General features: G+C 41.5%; 1 protein-coding gene across 2 annotated transcripts in view; it reads left to right on the forward strand.

Annotated features, from left to right (window-relative positions):
• The window catches only part of ZNF536 (zinc finger protein 536), a 553,139-nt gene extending 526,696 nt beyond the window's left edge, over positions 1-26,443 (forward strand). For both annotated transcript variants that reach the window (XM_058154982.1, XM_058154983.1), the window contains one exon: positions 23,004-26,443. In XM_058154982.1, the coding sequence (XP_058010965.1) occupies positions 23,004-23,239 (236 nt within the window). In that variant the 3' untranslated portion in view covers positions 23,240-26,443. The remainder of the gene's footprint in view (positions 1-23,003) is intronic.
• The last annotated feature ends 247 nt before the right edge of the window (positions 26,444-26,690 follow it).

Here is a 26,690-nt window from a genome sequence, read left to right on the forward strand (position 1 = left end):
ACCAAGGCATTATAAAGCGGTATTCACACTTCACATGATCTTGATTCTCTCTCTCTATTTATGCAGCCCAGAGCTGTATTGGCTTTTTTGGCAACTGCTGCACACTGCTGGCTCATATATAAATGGTTGTCCACTAGGACTTCAAGATCCCTCTCACAGTTACTATTATTGAGCAAGGTACCACATATAATGTACCTGTGCATTTTGTTTTTTTTTACCTAAATGTCTTCCTTCCTTCCTTCCTTCCTTCCTTCCTTCCTTCCTTCCTTCCTTCCTTCCTTCCTTCCTTCCTCCCTCCCTCCCTCCCTCCCTCCCTCCCTCCCTTCCTTCCATTCTCTCTCTCTCCCTCCCTCCCTCCCTTCTTTCCTTCCTTCCTTCCTTCCTTCCTCCCTCCCTACCCTTCCTTCCTTCTTCCTCTCTCCTCCCTACCCTTCCTTTCTCCCTTCTTTCCTTCCTTCCTCTCTCCTCCCTCCTCCCTCCTTCTTTCCTTCCTTCCTTCTTTCCTTCCTTCCTTCCTCCCTCCCTACCCTTCCTTCCTTCTTCCTCTCTCCCTCCCTACCCCTTCCTTTCTCCCTTCTTTCCTTCCTTCCTCTCTCCCTCCCTCCCTCCCTACCCCTTCCTTCCTTCCTTCCTTCCTTCCCTCCCTCCCTCCCTCCCTTTCTTCCTTCGTTCCTTCCTCCCTCTCTTCCTTCCCCTCCCTGCCTTCTTTTCCCCCTTCTCTTTCTCCTGAAGGTGGCAGTGAAAGAAAACACATCCCATTCCTTCTTCAACATTGGCCAAAATCAAATGGGCCAGCCCCCATCTTTTACCCCTGGCTCCTTGTATCCTGGACCATCCCCAAGGGAAAAAACAACAACACAGATGCCAGAAAACCCAAGTGTAAGGGGGGGAAATGTGGCTTCCTTGCCCTAGCCTCCTGTTTCCCACCAGCAGATCCCCCCACTACCACTTACCCCAGCTGTGAGCTTCCTAAATAAACGACTGGGCTGAACCACTTTGGGGTCCCCCCGCCACCCCCTCCCCAGCCTTTCTTTCCCCCCCCAAGATAATTGAGTATCATAATGGTGGGAAGGAATCAGGGCCGTCATTTGCTGCCTGTCAGATCTCAGAACTCATCTTCATGTCATCAGTCACCATTGAATCGGCGTGTCAGTTTTTCCAGCCTTCAGCACTGCTTGTTCACATTCCGTTCATTATCTCCAGCCCCGACCGAGCCCCCCCAGCTTTCCTCCTCTTTCTCCCTCTTCACCCCCCCCGCTTTCCACAACCCTTTAAATGCATCTTTGTGCGACTCCGAGTCGTCTGATTATGAATCGATGATCATGTGGTGTAAGAGAGATAGATGGCTTTTAGTTCCATCTTGTCTTCTCTAATTGTAAAATATTAGTTACATTAGACTGTGTCTTTTGATTAATGGAAGTTATTTGGAGTGGCCTGTCCGGCCTCCCCTTCTAAAGTCCTCCACTGACTTTTGAGAATTGAGTGATTTCACTTAAAGCAGACAAATAGGTTCTTCAGCAAGACGATAGCTAAGCTCTAATATCAGGAGCAAAGGAAGCCGGGGAGGCAGAATTGCTCCGTGTGCGAATTTGAGAAGTGGGGGTGGGTGGGTGTGGAGGAAAGATTCTTCTTTGATTAAACATACGGGCCATTTATGAATACATATGCATCCATGCTCGTTTGCAAAATCCAGCCATTCTCTTCCCTGGCTAGGATAACAGGGGACCTACGGCCGGGAGGATTTCAAATGGAATTAATCCAAGAGAGGTGAATTAAAAATATCTTTAGGGTGGAGGTAGCCGGTGTGTTGACACTTTGATATACTCTCCGTCAAAATATGTAGATACATGCATATACACACACACCTACTGATTTACACCAACGTGCAATGTTATCTCAAGCCGCCCCCACCTCTTATTATACTTTACACAGGATACGCCATCAACAAAAATGTCTCTTCTGCTGTATCTCTGGAACCGTTTAAACATACGCCTCGACTTGTCCTGTAATGCAGAATTTATCTTATTTGGCACTATTTACTTAAACATGAAGTCTTATGATAAAGTCCTTGCTGTACAATTGGAATGGCGTTGGGTAACATCCTTTATTATAAGTAATCACGGCTCTATCTTTCAGTACAAATTCAAGGACATGTTCACTTTCAAGCTATCAGTTCAATTAGGAAAAGTCTATTTGCTGTCAATGTCTATATCTCATACCAAAAGAACGCACCAGTTCATAAACAAATCAAGGCTCTTTCTTCCCCCCTCCCCAGCCTTTCTTTCCCCAAGATAATTGAGTATCATAATGGTGGGAAGGAATCAGGGCCGTCATTTGCTGCCTGTCAGATCTCAGAACTCATCTTCATGTCATCAGTCACCATTGAATCGGCGTGTCAGTTTTTCCAGCCTTCAGCACTGCTTGTTCACATTCCGTTCATTATCTCCAGCCCCGACCGAGCCCCCCCAGCTTTCCTCCTCTTTCTCCCTCTTCACCCCCCCCGCTTTCCACAACCCTTTAAATGCATCTTTGTGCGACTCCGAGTCGTCTGATTATGAATCGATGATCATGTGGTGTAAGAGAGATAGATGGCTTTTAGTTCCATCTTGTCTTCTCTAATTGTAAAATATTAGTTACATTAGACTGTGTCTTTTGATTAATGGAAGTTATTTGGAGTGGCCTGTCCCGGCCCTCCCCCTTCTAAAGTCCTCCACTGACTTTTGAGAATTGAGTGATTTCACTTAAAGCAGACAAATAGGTTCTTCAGCAAGACGATAGCTAAGCTCTAATATCAGGAGCAAAGGAAGCCGGGGAGGCAGAATTGCTCCGTGTGCGAATTTGAGAAGTGGGGGTGGGTGGGTGTGGAGGAAAGATTCTTCTTTGATTAAACATACGGGCCATTTATGAATACATATGCATCCATGCTCGTTTGCAAAATCCAGCCATTCTCTTCCCTGGCTAGGATAACAGGGGACCTACGGCCGGGAGGATTTCAAATGGAATTAATCCAAGAGAGGTGAATTAAAAATATCTTTAGGGTGGAGGTAGCCGGTGTGTTGACACTTTGATATACTCTCCGTCAAAATATGTAGATACATGCATATACACACACACCTACTGATTTACACCAACGTGCAATGTTATCTCAAGCCGCCCCCACCTCTTATTATACTTTACACAGGATACGCCATCAACAAAAATGTCTCTTCTGCTGTATCTCTGGAACCGTTTAAACATACGCCTCGACTTGTCCTGTAATGCAGAATTTATCTTATTTGGCACTATTTACTTAAACATGAAGTCTTATGATAAAGTCCTTGCTGTACAATTGGAATGGCGTTGGGTAACATCCTTTATTATAAGTAATCACGGCTCTATCTTTCAGTACAAATTCAAGGACATGTTCACTTTCAAGCTATCAGTTCAATTAGGAAAAGTCTATTTGCTGTCAATGTCTATATCTCATACCAAAAGAACGCACCAGTTCATAAACAAATCAAGGCTCTTTCTTCCCCCCCCCCCCGCCTCCCAGCTTTCAACAGAACGCATTAGAACACCTTTGAATTGTACACAAAGAATTCAAAACAACAACAGCGAAGCAAAATCTCAAACGGTTTTTTGTTTGGTTTGGCTTGGTTTCCAATTCCCAGACTGAATTTGGGCTGTTATTCTTTCATTGCAGTCCTAGCAGTCGTAATATTAGCCGTCATAATATTGCAACTTTTGTCTTTTACTTGACTTTATGTTTGCATTTGTAAAATAAATAAATAAATGCATTTAGAGATTACCTTTTTGGGGGGTTTAAGCTTGCATTGGATTCTATCTGTAAAGTTCCCAATAGTATTTCCCTTTGATGTTGGCAGAAATAGTAAAACTATTTTTTTTGGGGGGGGGAATAGGATCGCTTAGAATATTCTGATATTCTGAATTAATTAGCCACAGAATCCAAACACTGCCATCTTCATATTCATTCATTTACCCTTATGAAAGACACATTGACTCTGTGAATGAGATGGGCCTTTCTTAAATATGGTAAATGAAATAAGGAAGGAAGGAACAGAATAGAATAGAATAGAATAGAATAGAATAGAATAGAATAGAATAGAATAGAATAGAATAGAATAGAATAGAATAGAATTTTTTATTGGCCAAGTATGATTGGACACACAAGGAATTTGTCTTGGTGCATATGCTCTCAGTGTACATAAAAAGACCAGTGTCAGGCCTGGAAACCATACTAGACTTTAGGGTTCCAGACACTGCCACATTTTTCCCCTGAGGGGAAGAAGAGGGGTTGAGGGGTATGGTAACATTCTTCAAGCGTTCAAGGTCGGATGGTGTTCACATCTGCAGGAAGAGTGGTGAGAAGATATTCGAATGAACTGGGAGAACGTGGGACCATGTGACCAGCAAAGGGGTCAGGGGGGTGGGACTCTTGGGGTTTGTATAACTGGGAAAAGAATCCGGAAGTTCAGTTTTGGAATTTCACTCATCGTGTGCCAGTTTCCTCATGCTAGTAAAGAACTCTGAAAGACAATGGCTTCTGAGTTTTTTTTATGCAGAAGAGGTTTTTCTGGAACCCTGACAACCAGATACATTCGTCAAGAATCATAAGAATAGAATAGAATAGAATAGAATAGAATAGAATAGAATAGAATAGAATAGAATAGAATAGAATAGAATAGAATAGAATTTTTTATTGGCCAAGTATGATTGGACACACAAGGAATTTGTCTTGGTGCATACGCTCTCAGTGTACATAAAAGAAAAGATACCTTCATCAAGAATCATAAGGTACAACACAGAAGGAAGGAAGGAAGGAAGGAAGGAAGGAAGGAAGGAAGGAAGGAAGGAAGGAAGGAAGGAAGGAAGGAAGGAAGGAAATTTTTCAGCTTCTTATAGGACATTCTACAAGCAGGGATGTCCAACCTTGGCAACTTTAAGACCTGTGGACTTCCAGCTCTCAGAATTCCCCAGCCACTATGGCTGGCTGGGGAATTCTGGGAGTCAAAATCCAGAAGTCTTAAAGTTGCCGAGATTGGACACCCCTTCTCTATAGTGATAATTTTAATCTTCCAAAAGAGCTGCCTCTGTTATCTTTTATACTTTATTTATTTGGCCAAGTGTGGTTAGGCACACAAGGAATTTGTCTTCCTTTTCATTCAGTGTACTCACAAAACAACAACAGCATCCAAATATAATAATACCAAATACCAAATACTAATAATACTAATACTAAATGATAATACTAAAATAATACTAAATGCTAATTATTGCTAATAATTACCAAATAAAGGAAAATTCAAGGAGATATAATAAGTGACGATTTCTGGCAATAATTACTTTTTGTTTTTGACAATGTTCACACCCTTTCCTTCCATGCCTTCCCTTCAACATATTCAGCGTTTTTTCCCCTGACTGTAATGTGTTTCAAATAGAGGGATTGTATTTTTTTTTCAGGCAGCAAATTTCTCCTTTGTTATGCAAGAACCTCAATAAATGAAACTTTAATATAATTCTGTGTACAAAGCTATGCAGACATAAAAATCAGCCATGCATAGAAACCACTGCTGTCTGGGAAGTTTGTTTTTTAAATCTTAAAAAAAAAAAAAAACTTAGTGTATATTTTTTTTAAAGAAACTCAAAGTCTATCATCTTTTTTAAAGGAAAAAAAAAACATAACTAACACTGTGAAATGGCAATTACTACACCCACCCTTCTCCAAAGTTATTTTTTTAAAAGACTGTTTCATCTTCTTTATCTGGGATAAATCAACACAATTCACTCCATTTGGGTGAAATCAGCATTGCATTCCGCTTTTTTGACACAGGCAAGGCAATTCTTAGCAAATCAACACTCTCTTTATCACCAAAATCTGCCTTCGATTTTAGAGTTAGAGGCTAGAATTTTTGGTGGAATGGATAGGTTACAAAATGGCTTGAAAGGCCTTGATCATGGATGCTCATATCTTTCACATCTGAATGGTTTTTTCCCCCTCTAAAACACTGATCTAGGATCAGTCAACACCTTGAACCATGAACTCAAAGCAAGGGCTTGCGTAACGAGAGAGAGAGAGAGAGAGAGAGAGAGAGAGAGAGAGAGAGAGAAAAGCAAGCAAGCCTCACCCGAAATAACCAAATTACTACGTTGTATGAACGCTGGCTTTAGGTCTCTCTTTGTTCTGATTTAAACATGAAGCACAAACCTAGGGTCATTCATGGATTCATTGGATGTACAGGGCCACTACAGGTGGAGCTCTCACCTCACAATCAGGAGGCTATGAGCTTGATCCTAGGTAGAGGCAGATATTTCTCTCTCTGAGCACAATGAATAAATATCGGCTGTGAACTCTGCATTGGCAACAGGAAGGGCATCCAGCCAGTAAACACTCATAATCATTAAAAAAAAAAGTTAACCATACAACGTTGAAGCAAACTTAAGAGTAGAGCATGCAAAAGCCAAAACAGGATTTATTGTCTTATGAACCAGGATCAAAGGCATCACTGCCTACTCATTGCTTGGATACTGTGGATGGAAGCAGAGGTGGATTTCATCAGGATCTGACCAGTTCTGGAGAACCTGTAGTAAAATTCTGACTGACCCCGCCCCCATCTATTCTCTGCCTCCTGAATCCCAGCTGATTCGGAGGAAATGGGGATTTTGCAGTAACTTTCCCCTGGAGTGGGCTGGGAATGGAGATTTTACAGTATCCTTCCCCTGCGACGCCTACCAAGCCACACCCACCGAACAATGCCACGCCCACCAAGCCACACCCACCGAACAATGCCACGCCCACCAAGCCACACCCACCGAACCGGTAGTAAAAAAAAAATTGAAACCCACCACTGGATGATAGCTGATAGCTCCATGAAAACTGTAATATATACACACAGAACTAAGTGTAGGTATAAGATCTGGCCAAACAATGCTCAGAGAGGTGAAACAGGAAGTTAGGAGAAGACAAATATTTACTTACTTATTTAAATGTGGCTGCAAAGAAAACAGCATGTAATTGAGAGCCAAGATATAATGGGATCAGATCAGCCTTTCCTATTTTGCTTTGGGCTCAGTCTTCTGTCCAATTCTTGCTCCACTGTAACCTAAACAGAAAAAGGGAACACAAATGATGAGCAGAATAGATACCAAAACATCTGCAGGAAGATTGGAGGAAACCAAACATTTGGTTTTGAAAAAAGCTAAGAAGGCGTATTATGGAAAAGTTTCATAACCAGACTCCTAAATACATGGCAGCAAACATTCAAAGCTGGCTTTGAAGGCCAATTTCTTGGCCTCTTTTAAATTTCCTTTTAAACTTTGATCAATTTTGTTTTCATAGAGACAAGGATGGGTTTTTGTTGTTGTTGTTTTTAAAAAAGGGATTATTGCTTACCAAAATTCATATCAACTCTATGAAAGCAGAGCTGACACGTATTCTGGTAGGGTCCGTCAACTCTAAGTACCTTTTAGGTCATCTTGCTAGAGGGTTGGATTAGTCATTGATCCCTCATTTCTGTTGGAGGCAGAATTGGGACGTCCACCTCTTCTTAGGCGAATGACATCTTTTGATTAACAAGAACTTTGGAACAGTTTATGGCTGGGGAAACCAATGTATGTGGTGCTGTTCAAAATCCATGCCATGGAATCTTAAGAAGGACCAGTTAACATGCCTCAAAACTGTTCGTGTCCCACTGTTGATGATCAGCTGGAGGCTAAAACATATGAAGAACGGTTGCAGGAACTCGGTATGTCTAGTTTAATGAAAAGGACTAGGGGAGACATGATAGCAGTGTTCCAATATCTCAGGGGTTGCTACAAAGAAAAGGGAGTCAAGCTGGTCTCCAAAGCACCTGAGGGTAGAACAAGAAGCAATGGGTGGAAACTAATCAAGGAGAGAAGCAACTTAGAACTAAGGAGAAATTTCCTGACAGTTAGAACAATCAATCAGTGGAACAACTTGCCTGCAGAAGTTGTGAATGCTCCAACACTGGAAATTTTTAAGAAAATGTTGGATAGATAGAAATGGTGTAGGGTTTCCTGCCTGGGCAGGGGGTTGGACTAGAAGACCTCCAAGGTCCCTTCCAACTCTGTTATTATATTATGTTATAGTTCAGTGGAAGGGGAGGGCGCAACTCAGACGTGGTATTCACTTATCTTCACTACCGGTTCCCAAATGGGAGTGGGTGCACGCTCTTGCTTCATTCGCAGCTCCACACATGCACATAACCTTCTGCACATGCTCAGAGCATCAAAAATGGGACGTGATGATGTTCGGGTGGGTGGGCAGAGCCTCCCGCACCTGCTGCTACCAGTTCTCCCGAACCGATTAGAACCGGCTGAATATCATCACTGGTGCGAGTGGCGCAGACTGCTAAGACAGTCTATTATTAACAGCAGCTGCTTGCAATTACTGCAGGTTCAAGTCCCACCAGGCCCAAGGTTGACTCAGCCTTCCATCCTTTATAAGGTAGGTAAAATGAGGACCCAGATTGTTGGGGGCAATAAGTTGACTTTGTATATAATATACAAATGGATGAAGACTATTGCTTGACATAGTGTAAGCCGCGCTGAGTCTTCGGAGAAGGGCGGGATATAAATGCAAATAAAAAAAACAAAACACCCACGGTGTGGGAGAATCAATGGAAGCGGATTCCCGTTCACTAGTCTATTGCTCTACTTAAAAGATCCCACAATTTGGGGTGGTTGCACACTCAATCATATGTAAGGCTTCAGAATACGCAGGCTATTTTTTTTTTTTTTTTTGAGGGCAGATGGTGCCGTGCGCTTTACTGCTTATTCCTTCTGCGGCTTCTCATATGCACGGCTGATGTGCATCCTGAATTCTTTGTGTCTTGCTAAAATCTCTAATCTAAAACAGGCAATCAAGCACCGAGACAGAGATTCTGAAAGCACAGCCATAGCTTTTAAAGGAAGAGGTGGAGAGGGTGGTGGTGGAAGGAGGCGAACAAATCAGTGGTTAAGAAGCAGATGTGTTTGCTGGGGAAAAACAAAACAACAAAACAAAACACGGAGGTTATCAGAAATCGCAAAATCGGGAGAAATATATACAATTAGGCAACCTCACATGTTTCTGTCCTGGACAAGGTGACTATTGATGGGTGATCCCCAAGTAATCATCTGGAAGAAGATCGTACATATGGAGATGCCCAGGGAGAGACACAAGTAGGCACAGAGGCAAACACAATTTGAAAAGAGATTTCTTTTCATACTTTTTTATATTGCTTTGGTCAGCAAACATATTACACCGTCGGCAACTGCACCATTTCAGCCTTGGTTCCATTTTATTTATTTATTTGTTTATTTGGCATTGAGATCCATTTGGAAACAAGGCCACCTTCCGAGCGCAATTGTCTTGATGGAGAGGAAGGAAGGAAGGGACCAGGAAAAACCAAACAAACAAATAAAAGAGTCATCATAAAAATTCTCTCTGTCTCTCTCTCTCTTTCCCCAGCTCTCTCTTTCTCCCTCCCTCCCTCCCTCTTTCTCTTTCTCCCTCCCTCCTTCTCTCTCTCTCTCTTTCTCCCTCTCTCTCTTTCTCTCTCTCTCTCCTTCTCCTTCTCTCTTTCTCTCTTTTTCTCCCTCTCTCTCTCTTTCTCCCTCCCTCCCTCTCTTTCTCCCTCCCTCTCTCTTTCTCCCTCTCTCCCTCTCTCTTTCTCCCTCCCTCCTTCCCTCCCTCTCTCTCAATTTCTCTTTTCTTCCTTCCCCATTTTTTTAAAATGACCTTTGCTATACTTTATTTTTTTATTATTATTATTATTTTATCCCATAGCTGGCATTTCTCCTTCTGAGCATCTGAAAGTCATTAGAGATTCTCCAGCCTATCAGGTGATGATATAAAGGAGCTGAGCACGATTCTAAGCAAGACATGGGGCATTTTTCTCCTATGGGGTGCGTGCGTGTGTGTGTGTGTGTGTGTATGTGTGCACGTGCGTGTGTGCGCATCATTGAAGAGCAAATCAAAAACATTCGGCAAATGAATGATATTAGCAACACCGATAATAATGTGAAAAGCCTACTTTTTTCCCCTCCCTCCTCTCCTGAGCACTCGCTTCCTCCCTCATTTCTAAGAGAATGGCTTTGCCGGGCGGACGTGGGTGAAACAGTTTTACTCACAGATGGTAGTTCTGGCATCAGATGGAATTTATATAACAGTAATTCTGATACTCTGCCAAAATAGTACTGAAAACACCAGGGAGATAGTACGAGGCAAGTCATGTGGCTTTGCCAAGCTCGTTGTGGGAAGGTTTCTTTTCTTTTCTTTTTTGAGGGGGGAGGGTTGTAGGGAGGAGGAGGAGGAGGAGGAGGGAGGGGAAAAATCCCTTTCACAATCTCCATTTTTTGTGTGTTATGGTTTTAGCCTAAAGGGTCAGAAATGGCGCTCAACTTTGCCACAAGCAAAAAAAAAACCCCAAAACACATTTCTCTCTGTCTGTCTGTCTGTCTGTCTCTCTTTCTTATAAGAGAGAGAGCTTCCCAGATGTTGGAACTGCTGGCAGGAGATGGGGAAGGGGCAGAAGTGGCTTCTGAGGATATCTCTGGCTTTACATGGATGAATGATGAGAACGTTCAAAGATGGCGGCTGTAGAGTTCTCAAGGGGAATGTTTTTTCCAGGGTACTAGGCTAAGTTCATTGACCTCTTCTGGCACAAGTCAATAAGGACTGGTTTTTTACTTCTTCATCATCATCATCATCATCACCATCACCATCACCACCATTATTATTATTTACTTTATTCATTAAATATGACAGTCAACTGAACATTCAAAAATGCATCACAAATACCATTGACTGGTGCTAATGGTTGATACGGGTTGCTGCCAGCGTACTACTACTACTGCTGCTACTACTACTACTACTACTACTACTACTACTACTGTTGTTGTTGTTTACTTTATTCATTAAACATGAAACTTAGTCAGCTGAACATTCAAAACTGCATCAGAAATACCATTGACTGGTGCTAATGGTTGATACGGGTTGCTGCCAGCATCCTAGGTATCAACCAAGTACCTTCTTAAGATACATAATGTTCCAAGTAGCGCAGTTTTTTGGCAGTTCTGCTGGTGTTATAGCAGGAAGCAGCAATTTGTTGATGTATCTTATAAAATTTTTGGACATGGTACCAAGTGCCCCGATGACAATGGGAATATCATTGTGACATGTTTCATCCATAGCCATGTAGTTTCGATGGCCAGATCATGATATCTTCTCCTTCTCCTTCTCCTTCTCCTTCTCCTTCTCCTTCTCCTTCTCCTTCTCCTTCTCCTTCTCCTTCCTCCTCCTCCTCCTCCTCCTCCTCCTCCTCCTCCTCCTCCTCCTCCTCCTCCTCCTCTTCTTCTTCTTCTTCTTCCTCTTCTTCTTCTTCTTCTTCTTCTTCTTCTCCTCCTCCTTCTTCTTCTTATTATTATTATTATTATTATTATTATTATTATTATTATTATTATTATTATTATTTTTATTTGAAGAGAAACACATAGCCATATTATATGCTGTTACAACAAAACGTCTCCACTTAGGTTCTTCCAATGCGCCATAAAATCAGGGTCCAATCAGGGTTGAATTGAACCATATAATAACAGAGTTGGAAGAGACCTTAGATATCTTCAAGTCCAATTCCCTATTTGAGTAGGAGACCCTCCTTTTACCATTCCAGACAAATGGTTGTCCAGTGTCTTTTTGAAAACCTCAGTGATAGAAAACCCACAACTTCCAGAAGTGATCCACTAATTTGACTGCTTAATTGTTCTCATGGTCAGGAAATTTCTCTTTAATTCTAGGTTGGTGCTTTTCTTGATGAGTCTCCACCCATTGCTTCTTCTCCTGCCCTCAGATGCTTTGGAGAATGGGTCTATCCCCTCCTGTGTGTGACAGCACTCAAATATTGGAAGACTGCTCTCACGTCACCCCCAGCCCCTCCCTTTGTTAAACAAATTTAGTTCTGAAATGGAACTTTCTGTTTGCTATGCTGTGTCTACAAGGCCTTTCCAGCTATGTTCCCAAGATGAGAAGAAGCAGTGAAGCATTATGAAGGTTTTATATTTTAAAATAGTTCAAATGCCGCATGTTCTCTCTCTCTCTGTGTGTGTGTCTCTGTCTCTCTTTCTCTCTGTCTGTCTGTCTCTCTCTGTGTGTATGTCCCTCCCTTCCTCCCTCCCTCCCTCCGTTAATCCCAGGGTAATTCTCAACATCTTGTTTTTAACATTTTGTTAAATGTTAAAAACCAAAGTGAAACCGCTTATATGTTCTTCCCATCCTCTACCTGTGTTGTAAGAACCATTTCAATCATCCAGGAGACAGTGTTCCAATACCTCAGGGGCTGCCACAAAGAAGATGGAGTCAAGCTATTCTCCAAAGCACCTGAGGGCAGGACAAGAAGCAATAGGTGGAAACTAATCAAGAAGAGAAGCAACTTAGAATTTAAGGAGAAATTTCCTGACATTGAGAACAATTAATCAGTGGAACGGCTTGCCTCCAGAAATTGTTAATGCTCCAAAACTGGAAGTGTTTAAGAAGAGATTGGACAGCCATTTGTCTGAAGTGGTGGAGGGTTTCCTTCTTGAGCAGGGGGTTGGACTAGAAGACCACCAAGGTCCTTTCCAACTCTGTTATTTCCATTCCATTCCATTCCATTCCATTCCATTCCATTCCATTCCATTCCATTCCATTCTATTCTATTCTATTGTAATTTCCAGGCAGCCTTTCCTCTCATGTTCAAAAATTACTCTTTTTGCTCTACTTTGGCCAATAGAACTTTATAGAATATTGTTATTGAGTGAGCAGAATTTTTTTTAACACCTCTGGTTATCCCTGGGAAACGTTCTCATCCTAAAAGCTCCTGAAAACTTTCATTACGGGAACGCAGTCGGTAGGAGCCATTTCAGTGGGCCCACCAATAGGGGAGAGAACTTAATCCCTCCTCCCCCTTTTGAAATGTATATTGTGAGACTCATAAAGCAGAATAGCTTCATCAAAGCCATTATTGTATATTGGACAAATGCATTTATTCAGCATTTTCCACCATCCATATTATTATGTTCCTGCTTTAGGGCCATTCTGGACTACTGGGTAATATATACAGTATTTGAGAATATTTGCTGCACAGAATAAAAAATATGACAGAAGTTTATTGAAGAGAGGGAAGGGAAATCTAAATGCACAGCAGTAGTCACTAGCCACGTTATCGCTTGTTGTAATGTGATGCCAGTTTTGGAAAACGGGAACAGTTCCCAAAGACCATCATGCTTTTGAACTTCATCCCTGGCTTTGGGACATGGAATCACAGGTAGAAGTACTGGTGTTCCCCTCACAAATGATGGGAAGTTGAGGAAATAATGGTTGTCGAGGCCTACAAGGTGAATAAGTCATCCGAAGTGTCTTGTTTAACTCCTTTTCTATGTACTGATCTCACCCTGTGAATTCCTCTGTTGCGTTTTTATTTCTTTTTGTTATTCCTTCAGATGGGCTAGCTAGACAGTTACAAATCTGTCTTGAAGATTTTTGTGAAACGTTTGGTAATGAGTACGTAACGGCTTACATCTCCCTTCTAGCTCATACAGACAGATTATCGATTTTGTTCTCACACTTTGGAATTCTTATAGGAGAACCCATTTGTTGGTGGTTCCCTTCTAATATTTCTTCAGGGACACATGTTGTAATGGATGATGATAATGATGATGATATCTATTCATTCATGTCCATCTCTTAGCGATTCAATGAGCCGGGTCTCTCCACATCTTCTGGGGTGACCTGATAGCAGTATTTCAATATCTCAGGGGCTTTCATAAAAAAGAGGGAGTCAACCTATTCTCCAAAGCACCTGAGGGCAGGACAAGAAGCAATGGATGGAAACTAAGCAAGGAGAGAAGCAACCTAGTACTAAGGAGAAATTTCCTGACTATTATGACAATTAATCGGTGGAACAACTTGCCTCCAGAGGTTGTGAATGCTCCAACACTGGAAGTTTTTAAGAAAAGATTGGATAACCATTTGTCTGAAATGGTGTAGGGTTTCCTGCCTGGTTAGGAGGTTGGATTAGAAGACCTCCAAGGTCTCTTCCAACTCTGTTATTCTATTCTATTCTATTCTATTCTATTCTATTCTATTCTATTCTATTCTATTCTATTCTATTCTATTCTATTCTATTCTACTGCTTTAAGTTTTTCTATGTTCTGGCTGGTGTCAGCTTTTAGGGTATCTTTCTAATTTAGTTTATTGTCACTTCCTCAACTGTGCTGTTGATCATACATGTAACTTCAATGCCAGAATTCTCAACTGCATCCATGCTACTTGGAAAATTCTCTGCATTGAAATCCTCACCTCTAGAAAGCCTGAGGAAAACTGGTTGGTAGCACAGATGCTTTGTTCAAGTGATCTGTCCTGTTATAGGAACTGCCATTTAAGTTTCTGAGGTTGCCTTACCTTGTGCCAAATCACTACTCAGCCAAGCTTTTTAGAAATGGGTAACCTGATGCCTCCTAGTCATTTGTGATGATACATCCCACAGTTCTTTGCCTTGGGCCACCACATTGATTTATGTGGACTTCAAAACATCTGGAAAGCAAATTGTGACTGAATGTTTTCCTTCTGAGACGAAACTTCCCAATAATTTTGAGAACTGCCAAAATAATCCTGATAATAACTGGAAGAAGAAGGAGGAGAAAGAAAGAAAGAAAGAAAGAAAGAAAGAAAGAAAGAAAGAAAGAAAGAAAGAAAGAAAGAAAGAAACTAAAGGGTAAATTTTGCATCTGTCTGCACGTCTCTAATTTATTTATTTGCTGGCTTACATTGTATTGAAAAGAAATGGATATCCTTGGGCTCTGGTTTATTGCCCCTTTGATAGCTTTTAATGCTTACGGCTGGACAATCCTTATTCCTTGGGTCTTTCTCTGAATCTTAGCATCAATGAATGTTTGCATGTGCGATACATTTTCTATTTGCATCTGCGTGTGCAAATAACATCCACACAAATACACAAAACAATAAAACATAGCATAGCGGGATGAGCAGAAGGCTTTTTGAGTAATGGGCTATTGGCATTTTTTCTTTGAAATTACCGTTTCTTGCTGTTTTGGGAGCGAGCCATGATTTTGCTGCTATTAGTACACCCGTAACAATCTGGAATTAATTCCTCATCTCAGCCATATGACTGTTCTAATGGTCTTTTTTACACTTCTGAACTTCATATGTGCCTTTTAATATGACAAAGATTAGGATTTTTTTTTCCTGGTGTAATGGAATCTGGAATTTGGATTCATTAGAAAAAAGTCAGAATTAATTTTGCTTGACCATGGAGATAAACAACCTTTAATGTTGATTACCTTTACCGTCACTCATATGTAGGTATTTCTTTGTTGTGCTTTAAAATAATGGCTGCTTATTGATACCAATAAATTAGTAGGGATTAGAATGACAGGAGGTGATCTGTTGATTCTCATGAAAATTTGGATGCAAGTCAGAGATGTATGCATGCTCTCAATTATTTTCTTCTCCATGAAGAATTTCCTCAAGTAGACCGTTATGGATTCTGAAGATTCTCAAGAATACAATGAGTTCTTTCATCAAAAGAAAGATCTGTTGGTATAAATAATAGATCATGCTGATCAGAATGAATTTTTATTAGTCATCTAGCTATCTAAAATAGACAGGTGCAATCAGTGGTGGGATTCAGCCAGTTCGCACCACTTCAGGAGAACCGGTTGTTAACTTTCTGAGCAGTTTGGTGAACTGGTTGTTGGAAGAAATCATTAGGGCAGAGAACCGGTTGTTAAATTATTCGAATCCCACCACTGGGTGCAATTATACATCAGTTCGGAGTTACCATGGGTGGTCAGTTACTGATAACAACATAATTTTGGAAACTTTCTTTGTAAATTTCACATTGGAACTTCCTTGCCGCTTAACTTTGTTGTTGTTGTTAGTTGCGAAGTCGTGTCCGACCCATCGTGACCCCATGGACAACTTTCCTCCAGGCCTTCCTGTCCTCTACCATCCCCCGGAGACCATTTAAGCTCACGCTGACTGGTTCGGTGACTTCATCCAGCCACCTTGTTCTCATTCACAACGAATTGTGGCAAATTCTCAAAGAGATGGGAGTACCAGACCATCTTATTTGTCTCTTGAGAAACCTATATGCAGGTCAAGAAGCAAAGGTGAGAACTGGACACAGAACCACTGATTGGTTCAAAATTGAGAAAGGAGTTCAGCTAGGCGGTATGCTGTCGCCCTGCCTATTTAACTTCTATGCAGAGCACATCATGAGAAAGGCGGGGCTAGATGAATCCCAAATTGGAATTAAGATTGCTGGGAGAAATATCAACAACCTCTGATATGCAGATGATACCACTCTAATGGCAGAAAGTGAAGAGAAACTAAAGAGCTTCTTGATGTGGGTGAAGGAGGAGAGTGCAAAAGTTGGCTTGAAACTCAACATTAAGAAAACTACAGTCATGGCTCCCGGCCCTCTCAATTCCTGGCAAATAGATGGGGAAGAAATGACAGATTTTACTTTCCTGGGCCACTTAACTAGAAGTCATCAAATCATTTATGTAACTATAGTCAAAATTGTAAACAGCTTCCTTCTGACTCTTTATAAAAATGGTCTTTCTATCCATCTGTTTGTCTGCCTGCCTGCCTATCTATCAGATGATCGATGAATGGATAAAGATAGATTAAATAGATAAATATGAACCTAATTATTTGGTTGTGCAGAATCATGGACCTGAAATCTGCAAAGGGGACAATCTCGTGTTCAAGAGTAGATAGGAAGAACTCAAGTCTTAAATACATTCTACATGCATTGTGAGTTCAATAATGCTGCCTCTAAGAAAACATCAGATTATCACCTTAGATGTCTTTGGTATGTAAGTTTGAGACCTATACTTGTCTTAGCTCTGTTTAGCATCAGCACAAAGTGGCAGGTTCTTTTTTCATGCCTGTTTTAATCTATGGATTATTGTACATATTATTTTGCCTAATATGTCATATTTTTTTTCCGCAAACCTTTTTCTGTAATCATATTTAAATCTGTAGCTCTAAGCTTCAAAATTCTGTCTCGGCTAAGAAGATGAGTTTCTTACAAGCATACAGCAATTGGAACTCCGTCTTCAGACTGTGCCTTTCTTAAATGTGATGCAATTTTTGGCTCAAAGAAAAGTATCAGATTACGTTTAAAAAGTGTGTGCATGTAAATAGATATTTAAATATGGATCACTGATCACTGATAAAAGCTGAAAGCCGGGATATTATTTACGTACCTCTTCGGTACATTCCCTGTGATGCTTAATTGCATTCACAAACCAGGGCAGATGAGACTTCTTGAAATGATCAAAGGAATTTTTTTTTTCTGAATTTATATCTGAAGCAATCCACCTTAATGAAAAAAGATAAATTGCTTTAAAACAGCTAGGACCGAGTGTGTCAAGTAAACTTAGCCCATGACTTCTTGCAGGGATGTGTAATTGTTGGGGAAGAGGCTTTCTTCAAAACGGAAACTCCATTTTGGAAAGAGAGTTGGGCAAAGAATGAAGACCATGATAAGTAGAATAACAGAGTTGGAGGGACCTTGGAGGTCTTCTAGTCCAATCCCTTGCTTATGCAGGAAAGCCTACATCACTTCAGACAACATCTTCTTAAAAACTTCTAGTGTTGGAGCATTTACAATTTCTGCAGGCAAGTCGCTCCACTGATTAATTGTTCTAACTGTCAGGAAATTTCTCCTTAATTCTAAGTTGCTTCTCTCCTTGATTAGTTTCCACACATTGTTTCTTGTCTTGCCCTCAGGGGCTTTGGAGAATAGCTTGACTCCCTCTTCTTTGTGGCAGCCCCTGAGATATTGGAACACTGCTATCATGTCTCCCCTAGTTCTTCTTTTCATCAAACTAGACATACCCAGTTCCTGTAACCGTTCGTCATAAAGTTAGGAAAATCATATGTAAGTAAAAGACAGGCCTCATTCAAAGGTGTCACAACCTGCCACTAAATTATTGGTAGTCCTATTTGAAGGTAAGATGGCCCTTTAAAAACAGGGGCTTACTGGTCTTCACACAATTGCAGCTGTGGCAGCATTCATGCGATCAGAATTTTGTCGTTTGGTCACCAGCATGTTTTGACAACAAATTGCAGCGCCACCGGGATCGCCATTTGTGACCTTCTCAGAGTAATTCTGACAAGTGAAGTCAATGAGGGAAGCTGGATTCGTTTAATGATCGCAGCAAAAAAAATAATAAACCATAAAAATCAGGCACTACTCACTGAACGACCGCATCACACTTCATGAAAGAGGTTTCCATCCCAATTGTTGTCGTCGGGAACTGTAGGCTCCTATTTTTCAAGACACAGATCACCTATAGAGTAGCTGGGATATATGTTCCCACCTATTATCATCGGAAAGATACTGTGCGGGAAATCAGCAGTGGGTTACGCTAGTTACAGAAGCATCGGGGGGGCTCATTTAGAATGGCCATATACAAACACAAGAGGGGTGCACAACTAGTCCTCAACGTAGGACCGCAATTGGGATATAAACCTCTGTCAATAAGTGAGGTGGTTCTAAGTTGAGGACTAGCTGTACAAGCTTCTCATCAGTGGTGGGTTTCACATGTTCTTACCACCAGTTCACCATGCGTGTGACTTTCCAGTGCATGCGCCCGGCCTTCCGCGCATGCACTTTGCTTGTGCGTGCACCTTCCACGCGTGTGCTCAGCCTCAAAAATGGGGCTAAATAGGATGGCATTACGCCTGGGTGGGCCCACCTGCAGTTGCCGCTACCGGTTCACTTGAACCGGCATGAACCAGCTGAATACCATCTCTGCTTCTCATGTTTGCGTACGGCCATTCTAAATGAGTCCCCCAATGCTTGGACTTTTTGCAATTAGCATAACCCCACTACTGGTTTCCCTTACAGCAGGGGTCCCCAACTCCCGGTCTATGGAACGGCACCAGGCCACGGCACGCCAGAAACCGGGCTGCACAAACAAGTGAAGCTCCACGCACGTGATGCAGGCAGCACGTAAAACCACACACACCCCTCTGTTCCCCAGAAAGACCTCTCTCCATGGAACCAGTCCCTGGTGCCCAAAAGGTTGGGGGATGCTGCCTTACAGTATCTTCCAAATAGCTGGAACATAACATCCCAGCTACTCTATATGTGATCAACTACGTCTTGAAAAATAGGAGCCCACCACAGCTCCCCAACTATCATCTGATAAAAATGGTATAAATTACTTGCCTCCTTATCTATGCCTGTATATTTTAAGATCTTGCAGCCTGCAACCAGTTTTGAGCAGTAATTAATGGCTGGTGTTACCCAGGAGAAATGGGCGTTCTGCTTTGGCTCCTAGTTACCAGCCAATTGCAGATGTTGTTATCTTCCGTAAGACAGAAGATCTCCAGGAATGCATTTTTTTTAATCCCCTTTTCTTGTGTGAACTGGTGCTTCAACAATGCACCATACTTCTATCTCTCTTCTACTTTTTTGACCCTCACTGTGTATACATATCTATATATTATTCATACCGGATTAAAAATTGATATGCTCTTTACCGCTGTGGCAGAGCACAGTGACAATACAAATTAACTTATTGTGTACTTAACTTTTCACAATGTGAAATTTGATGCCCCCCCCACCAAAAAAAGTTGGGGATAGAAACAGCAACAACCACCACCGAGTGGAAAGTTAATGCTTTCCTGCTCATTTAAGACAGTTGAATTAATCAGCAACAACTGACATACTTGTGTGCAGACAGTTATCTTTGGATGTCTTTTTAACATGGGCAGGGTGGGGGGATGTGAAATACCAATGCTGAAGACTTAAGGATGCTTCTTGGGGAAATATGGGGCTCAAATCCAAGTAGAGATGCAAAGGAAAGCATTTAGAGTTATGATAAAGTACTGGTTAGTTATTTGACCCTTTCCCACACCCTACACCCCCAAAAAAACCTTTTGGGTAGGTGCTTAATGAATTACAGCTAATCTGGAATAATGTTTGCTCTTGATTAAGCCTGCTCACTCGATGGTAGTCACTGGCATCAAATACCTAGATCCTCCAGAACTACAAAAACTAGGTCTATTAACACTAGAGTTTGGTCACAGCTTTGAAGGATGAGAAGGAACTCCAAGATCAAAGAGAAAGGATCCATCTTTTTCCGATTCTATTCCTGCTTCCTGGATTTTGACTCCCTATTTTTTAGGAACTCTGACCATTAGGCTTTGCACCAACTCTGGACTCCATGGTTCTCAAATGGCTGAGTGTGTGAGATTTTCTCAACTGAATGTCTTTCTCTTCTCTTTCTCTTTTCAACTCGCTAAACCAGAGGTGTCAAACTCAAGGCCCACAGGGCCGGGCTGGAAACAGTGGTGGGATTCAAATAATTTAACAACCAGTTCTCTTCACTAATGACTGGCTGGGTAGGTGTGGCTCGGTGGTCATGTGACTGGGTGGGCATGGCCATCACTCACATCAATGGGTGCTTTGCCTTAGCTGATACAATGTAATAAGGGTTAACCTGAGAGGCAGCTTCTGTAAGCAGGGCAATAAAGATTAGGGTAGAAACACCACCAAAATGTTTCCTTCCTGCCTTCCTTACAGGATTAGCCCTGTAAAGTGGAAAAAAACAAAGTAAGATTTCTTCCAACAACCGGTTCTCCGAACTACTTAGGAAGTTAACAACCGGTTCTCCCGAATAGGTGCAAACCGGCTGAATCCCACCACTGGCTGGAAATATCAAAGGACTGGCCTGCAGTGTCTCTGCTGGCCAAAATGGGCCATGAGCAGGCCCCCCATGGTCTGTTTTCAGCCTCCTGCAGCACTCTGCTGGCCGTGCCGAGGCCTCGCAAGGACCCCATGTGGCCCATTTTTGTCCCACCGGCCTACAGCAGCACTCTCTACAGCCCATTTTTAGCTGGATGAGTGCTGCTGGAGGCTGGGGAGGCTGAAAATGGGCCACATGGGAGCCTCAGGAGGCCTTCGTGTGGCCCGTTTTTGGCCAGCAGAGTAACTTCTGCGTTACTTCTGGAGATTAACACAGCTGAGGCATGGCAATCCACTCTGCCGCACAAATCAGCTAAGAGGATAAGGTAAGTAAAGCACGCAGAGATGGGCGGGTGGGCCCACTTGATCATCGGAGCGAACCGGTTTGCTCTCAGCTGATCGTTGGAGCTACCGGTATGCCCAAACCGGTCTGAACTGGGTGAATCCCATCCCTGAATAGGAATCAGATAAACATAGAAGTGAGGAGGTTCATTCTTCTCTGTAACATAGTTGTGAAGGATATGCTTCCCTGCATCTGCGCAGAGAGCCCAAGCAGGAACAAAGGCAGATAACTCTTCCTCATGTGTGGGAAATAGATCAGGTTGTCCAATAGCCTTGGCGTTTTATGTAGATGGTCAGGCATATTTATTTATTCATTCATTTCAGCAAATTAAAGTAAGCTAAGTGCATTTGACCTCAGATGGCCCCGGTTTAAGTTAATTTGAGAGACAAAGCTTATAATGTTCCGGTAAAACACATCAACCAGTTTCCCAGCATAGTTGAAATTGAAATGTGATTGCTGAAACATAACCTCTCAAGATACATGAATTTTTAGGCTGGCCCAGAATAATCTCAAGCAAAATGTGGTCTAGGCGAGAAGCAAACATACGAAAGGACTGCACTGTGCATTAGAACATAGCTCTCTTTCTTCCTACATAGACAATTTCTATCTATCCGGGGACAAAGAAATTGGAGGTGGCAAAACCATTTTACTGAATGATTTTCAGGAAGAAGAGAAATTCTACAATAGCTCTCAAAGATTAAGTACGTTATTAGTAGTACATCTGGCATAGCTTTTTTTTTCTTCCTCCCAGGATTATGAGCCAGGAAAATTTGTGTTTTTTCAAAACACTTTCGGATAAGCTCAGCTACAAGCTAAACCCATGCTAAATTAGCATGGAGATGTCCATGGTGTGATGGTCTTTCTTTTCCTACCGTTTGCATTTTTGAACGTTGCATTGTGTTATTGGTTGGCTTTATTGCTCTCTACCTTGGGATTACTTCTCGGTTAGAATCATCTTGAAGGTTCTTGTAACAATAAACTGACATTGCTGCATGTGGAAAAGACCCTGATGTAAGGAAAGATTGAATGCCAAAGGAGAAGGGGGTGGTAGAGGATGGGATGGTTAGATAGTGTCACTTGACGCAATGAACCTGAATTTGGACAAACTCTGGGAGACTGTGGAGGACAGGGGAGGCTGGTGTGCTGTGGTTTATGGGATGGTGAAGAGTTGGACATGACTTAGTTAACTGAATAACAACAAAGCATGGTGGTCTCTGTACCCCATTGTCCACCTGGAATGGTAGCCATCAGTAAGATACACCTTCCAGTTTCCTTCCTGATTAATGGGTGTCAGGGAAGGGAGCGGCAAGGATCAGGCATGGCTGCAAGGTGAGAATGTCCCTAAATCATGATATGAATGCTTACTTTTGTCTGTCATAGAGAACCCAAACCCCAAAAGGAGAAGGCAGAGGGTGAGATGGTGAGATAGGGTCATTGACACAATGGACATGAATTTGGGCCAATTCAGAGGGACGGTGAAGGGCAGAAGGGTCTAGTGTGCCATGGTCCATGGCAGGGGTCTCCAACCTTGGTCCCTTTAAGACTTGTGGATTTCAACTCCCAGAGTCCCTCAGCCAGCAAAGCTGGCTGAGGAACTTTGGGAGTTGAAGTCTACAAGTCTTAAAGGGACCAAGGTTGGAGACCCCTGGTCCATGGGAACAAATGCAAATTAGTGACTGAATGTCAACAGTTAAAGCTGCATGTGAAACTGAGGACCTGGGTGAAGAGGGGACAGGCAGACAGTGGTCATGTATAAACCTAGACTAAGAAGCAATGATCAGCTCAAACACAGGTGCATGAAAAATGGAGAGGCTCTATTCTACATTCTTCCTCTACAGAAAAGTAAAAAAAAAGATGTGAGCATTAACTAATCTGATCTTTTGTCTGTTGCGCAGGTCACAGGCCTTTCCAGTGCAGATACTGCCCCTACAGTGCCTCTCAGAAAGGAAATCTGAAGACCCACGTTCTCTGTGTCCATCGCATGCCTTTTGACAATAGCCAATACCCTGATCGCAGGTTCAAGCGCTCCAGAGTTGACTCCGAGACTTCTGGGACTATAGAAGAACCTTCCACCGTCAAACCCAGCAGCTCAGCGGAGTCAACCGAGGAAGGCAGCAAGTCTCACGAATAAATGCAACCGAACAACTCAAACTGTGCACTGCAATATTTACTTTCCGGTTTTACGGCACGCATTGGAATCACAGAATGCGGGCTTCAACGGCCTTCTGTGGACAGTCCTTCCTTCTATTTGTGCAAATGCTCAGAAGCGTATACAAACACACACACAAACACACCCCTGTAAGTAAGTAAGTATGTATGTATGTATGGGGGGGGAGCAGGATGGGGGCATCCGTTCTTTAAAAATGGCTGTTCACCTGTTAATTGGCGACAAATACTTCCAACCAAGTAGGTGGCTCTTAAATCCAATGGGTGTATCCTCACACCCTCAAAGTTGAGGACGTTGCAAGATTTTTTTTTAAGGAAGGAAGGAAGGAAGGAAGGAAGGAAGGAAGGAAGGAAGGAAGGAAGGAAGAAAGAAAGAAAGAAAGAAAGAAAGAAAGAAAGAAAGAAAGACATTTCCAATGTGAATATGGATGGGTTTTTTTTTTCCTCCAGCAATAGTGCTCTTACCAGGAACAATAAAATGGATACCATTGGATATCGATTTCCCGTGGCCTTGAAGATTGGTGGGAATGTGTAGGCGTGTGTGAGGGGTTGTGCATTCAGTGCTGAAAACACCTTTTTAATATGACACCAACCGCTGTCATTTGCCTAGCATAATAATGAGACGTGTGGGTTGACTGAAATGGTGCCAGGCTGACCGGAGCTGTCACTGCAGAGAAAATCAATTTGGCTGCACTACAGGAGAAATTCTAGATTGTCCATAAGCCACGGTCAGTCCTGACCTATATTGAAAAGGATGGTGCTGTTATGTTTTAATTTTCAAAAGATACACACAGACACACACTGGCAGACCGACAGACACACCCACCGACAGCCGACCAGATAAATTAGTGGAATTTAGAGTGGGGAAAAAATATCTTAACCAATAAGAAGCTGTTGATCTATTGTATATTTTCTTTAGGGCTGGGGTGTGATTTTTCCGTCCCCCCCCAACTCAACCTGCATATTGATGGGGAAAATGTGTTTTTCCCCCCCCCTTTTTTTGTCTTGTTCCTTTGTAACAAAATAGGTTGTTATAGAGGGATTTAGAGATGTCTATTAAAGAACCTGCTGATTAGGGCAACTAGTTAGCCTTATCTAGAGGAGAGATCAGTGCAGATAACTAGTTCTTCCATAGAAAACTTGAATGAAGAAGTCCCACATCAGATTCGTTTTCATTGAGGTTTATTTCTTCTTGTAAATAAACAGTTTGGTATTTTGAGAAAAGTTTTGGGGTTGTTTTTTTTTTGGGGGGGGGGAATTTTCCCCCCCCAACCACTTGATTCTGAACTATGAATTTTGTCTTGGCTGAAAAGAACAAAAAAAAAAAGAACAAAAAGTATGGAGGTAAAAGTATTAGAAATATTTCTTGTTTTTCTAAGCGGGTGAGGGAAAGGCATGTTCTATATTTTTGCAAAAATTAGCTTTTTTTTTTTTACTTAATTGGCCCCTCCAAATTGAATTCTGTTGCTTCTCATCTAAGAAGCTTTGGGTGTAATTTTAATAGAAGTCTTAAATGGACAGGAAGAAAAAACAAAGGAAAGAAAAAAGGAAGCAAGTTCTAAGTTCCTTACGGCTTCGGTTGGAATGATAAAATTATGGAGCCTTTTCAGGCAGTTCCTTTGTGAAAGGGTGCAATTGGTGTAGCACCCAATGACAGACACAAGTGTCCATTTCTCCTCAAAACAAAACCATTCAGGAAAGAAAGAAAGAAAGAAAGAAAGAAAGAAAGAAAGAAAGAAAGAAAGAAAGAAAGAAAGAAAGAAAGAAAGAAAGAAAGATGGATGGATGATATATCCTTGGAGGCTAGGAGCACAGATTAAAACACAAGAGCCTTAAAAGACACTCCCCAAACAGCAAAAATGTAAATAAAATTCGTAGCAAACTGAGAAAGTAAAGGGGAGGGAAAAAAAAGAAGAAAAGAAAGTTCTCAGGTTAATAAGGAATATTGTTTGCAAATTGTTGTCAGAAAAATGAAATCGAATACAACTGACACCCATCCTACTGAAACTTCAGTTAAACTGAGGTTGCCTTGCGTAGCTCCTGTGGTAAAGGACAAGCTGTATTTTTTTCCCCTCATTTTAATTTGAATTTTGATTTGTTTGGTTTTTTTTTTTCCCTTCCTAGTCTAGTTCTCACTGCCTTACTTAAATCGAGTTGATCGACCGAATGCAACTGATTCTTACGATCCTCTGTGTAAACAGAGGACTCTCTGACTGTAGTACGCTTTAGGGTTTTAACTGCACTACTGTGTTTGGTGACTGTGATTCGGTCGCTTGCTTTCTTCGTGTCTTTGACGCCTTCAGTATCTTAGCGAGAAAAACAAACAGAGGGAAATAGAATAATAATAATAATAATTTTTTTTAAAAAAAAAACCACATTCCATTTTCTTGCACTTTTTTGCAGCTCCTTTCATGGTTTCTGAGCATTTTCAGATACGACAGGCAATAATTCTGTTTGTGACACTGGAAACTTTACTTCCTGTTCTTTGTGATGTGTATGTTGAATCCACTTAGTCTGGTGCTACTGTCCTCATCGTTTTTTGCCTCCGACGTTCACCCCCCCTTTTTTTCCCCCCCACCCTGGAACATTTGTAACTTGGAATACAAACGAGCGACAGGAGCAGTGAAATACCATCAGCTTCTGAATATCATCATGCTTCTCGTATCTAAACATGTTTTTTCTCTGTAACTTCTGTAGTCTGTGATATTGGTCAAAATACTGTCTACATTCCTAAGCAAAAGAAAAAAAAATTATATATATATATATATATCTTGGAGAGATTCTGAGATCAATAGAGTAGAGGGTTTTGTTGCTATGCTTGTAACAATTAGGAAAAAAAAACCTTTGTATTTAAAGTTTATTCTTGGTCATTATTTATTATTATAAGACATCAGTTGACAGAACTTTATTCTGGGTATAGAAGTATTAAAAGTTGTTTCCCCTTGCCAGAAAATGACTGTTTTTATTTTATTTTTCTTTCTGCTGTTAGAATAAAAATGTCTTTGAAGCAGTACAGTTTTATCCAGTGTTTTACACAATAAAACTTCTTCCTTTGGGGAAATAAAGAGAAGGGTTCCCCCCCCCTCCAACTTCTTTGTGTTTATTAGAAAGTCACTGTTTTTCTTTCACTTCTGTGTTGTACAATTTGGGAAAAAGGTAGGTAACAACAGTCAAGTCATAGTTGGGCCATTCAGTGACTTGCAAACTGTTCTATCTCATTTGTTTCAGAATGAAATCTATACAATATCTAAATCCGCCTCTTTATATACAGGTACATAGTTATATCTTCATTAAAAGATTGTTGAAATCATACGGCGACTATTTTTGCAATGCTGCGGTTGTATTACAGGAAACAGAAATTGGATATATCAGACATTGACAATTTTATGTAAAAGATACATTTAGCTTTTGAAAAT

Source organism: Ahaetulla prasina, chromosome 12, assembly GCF_028640845.1.
Source record: "Ahaetulla prasina isolate Xishuangbanna chromosome 12, ASM2864084v1, whole genome shotgun sequence".
NCBI classification, from domain to species: domain Eukaryota; kingdom Metazoa; phylum Chordata; class Lepidosauria; order Squamata; family Colubridae; genus Ahaetulla; species Ahaetulla prasina.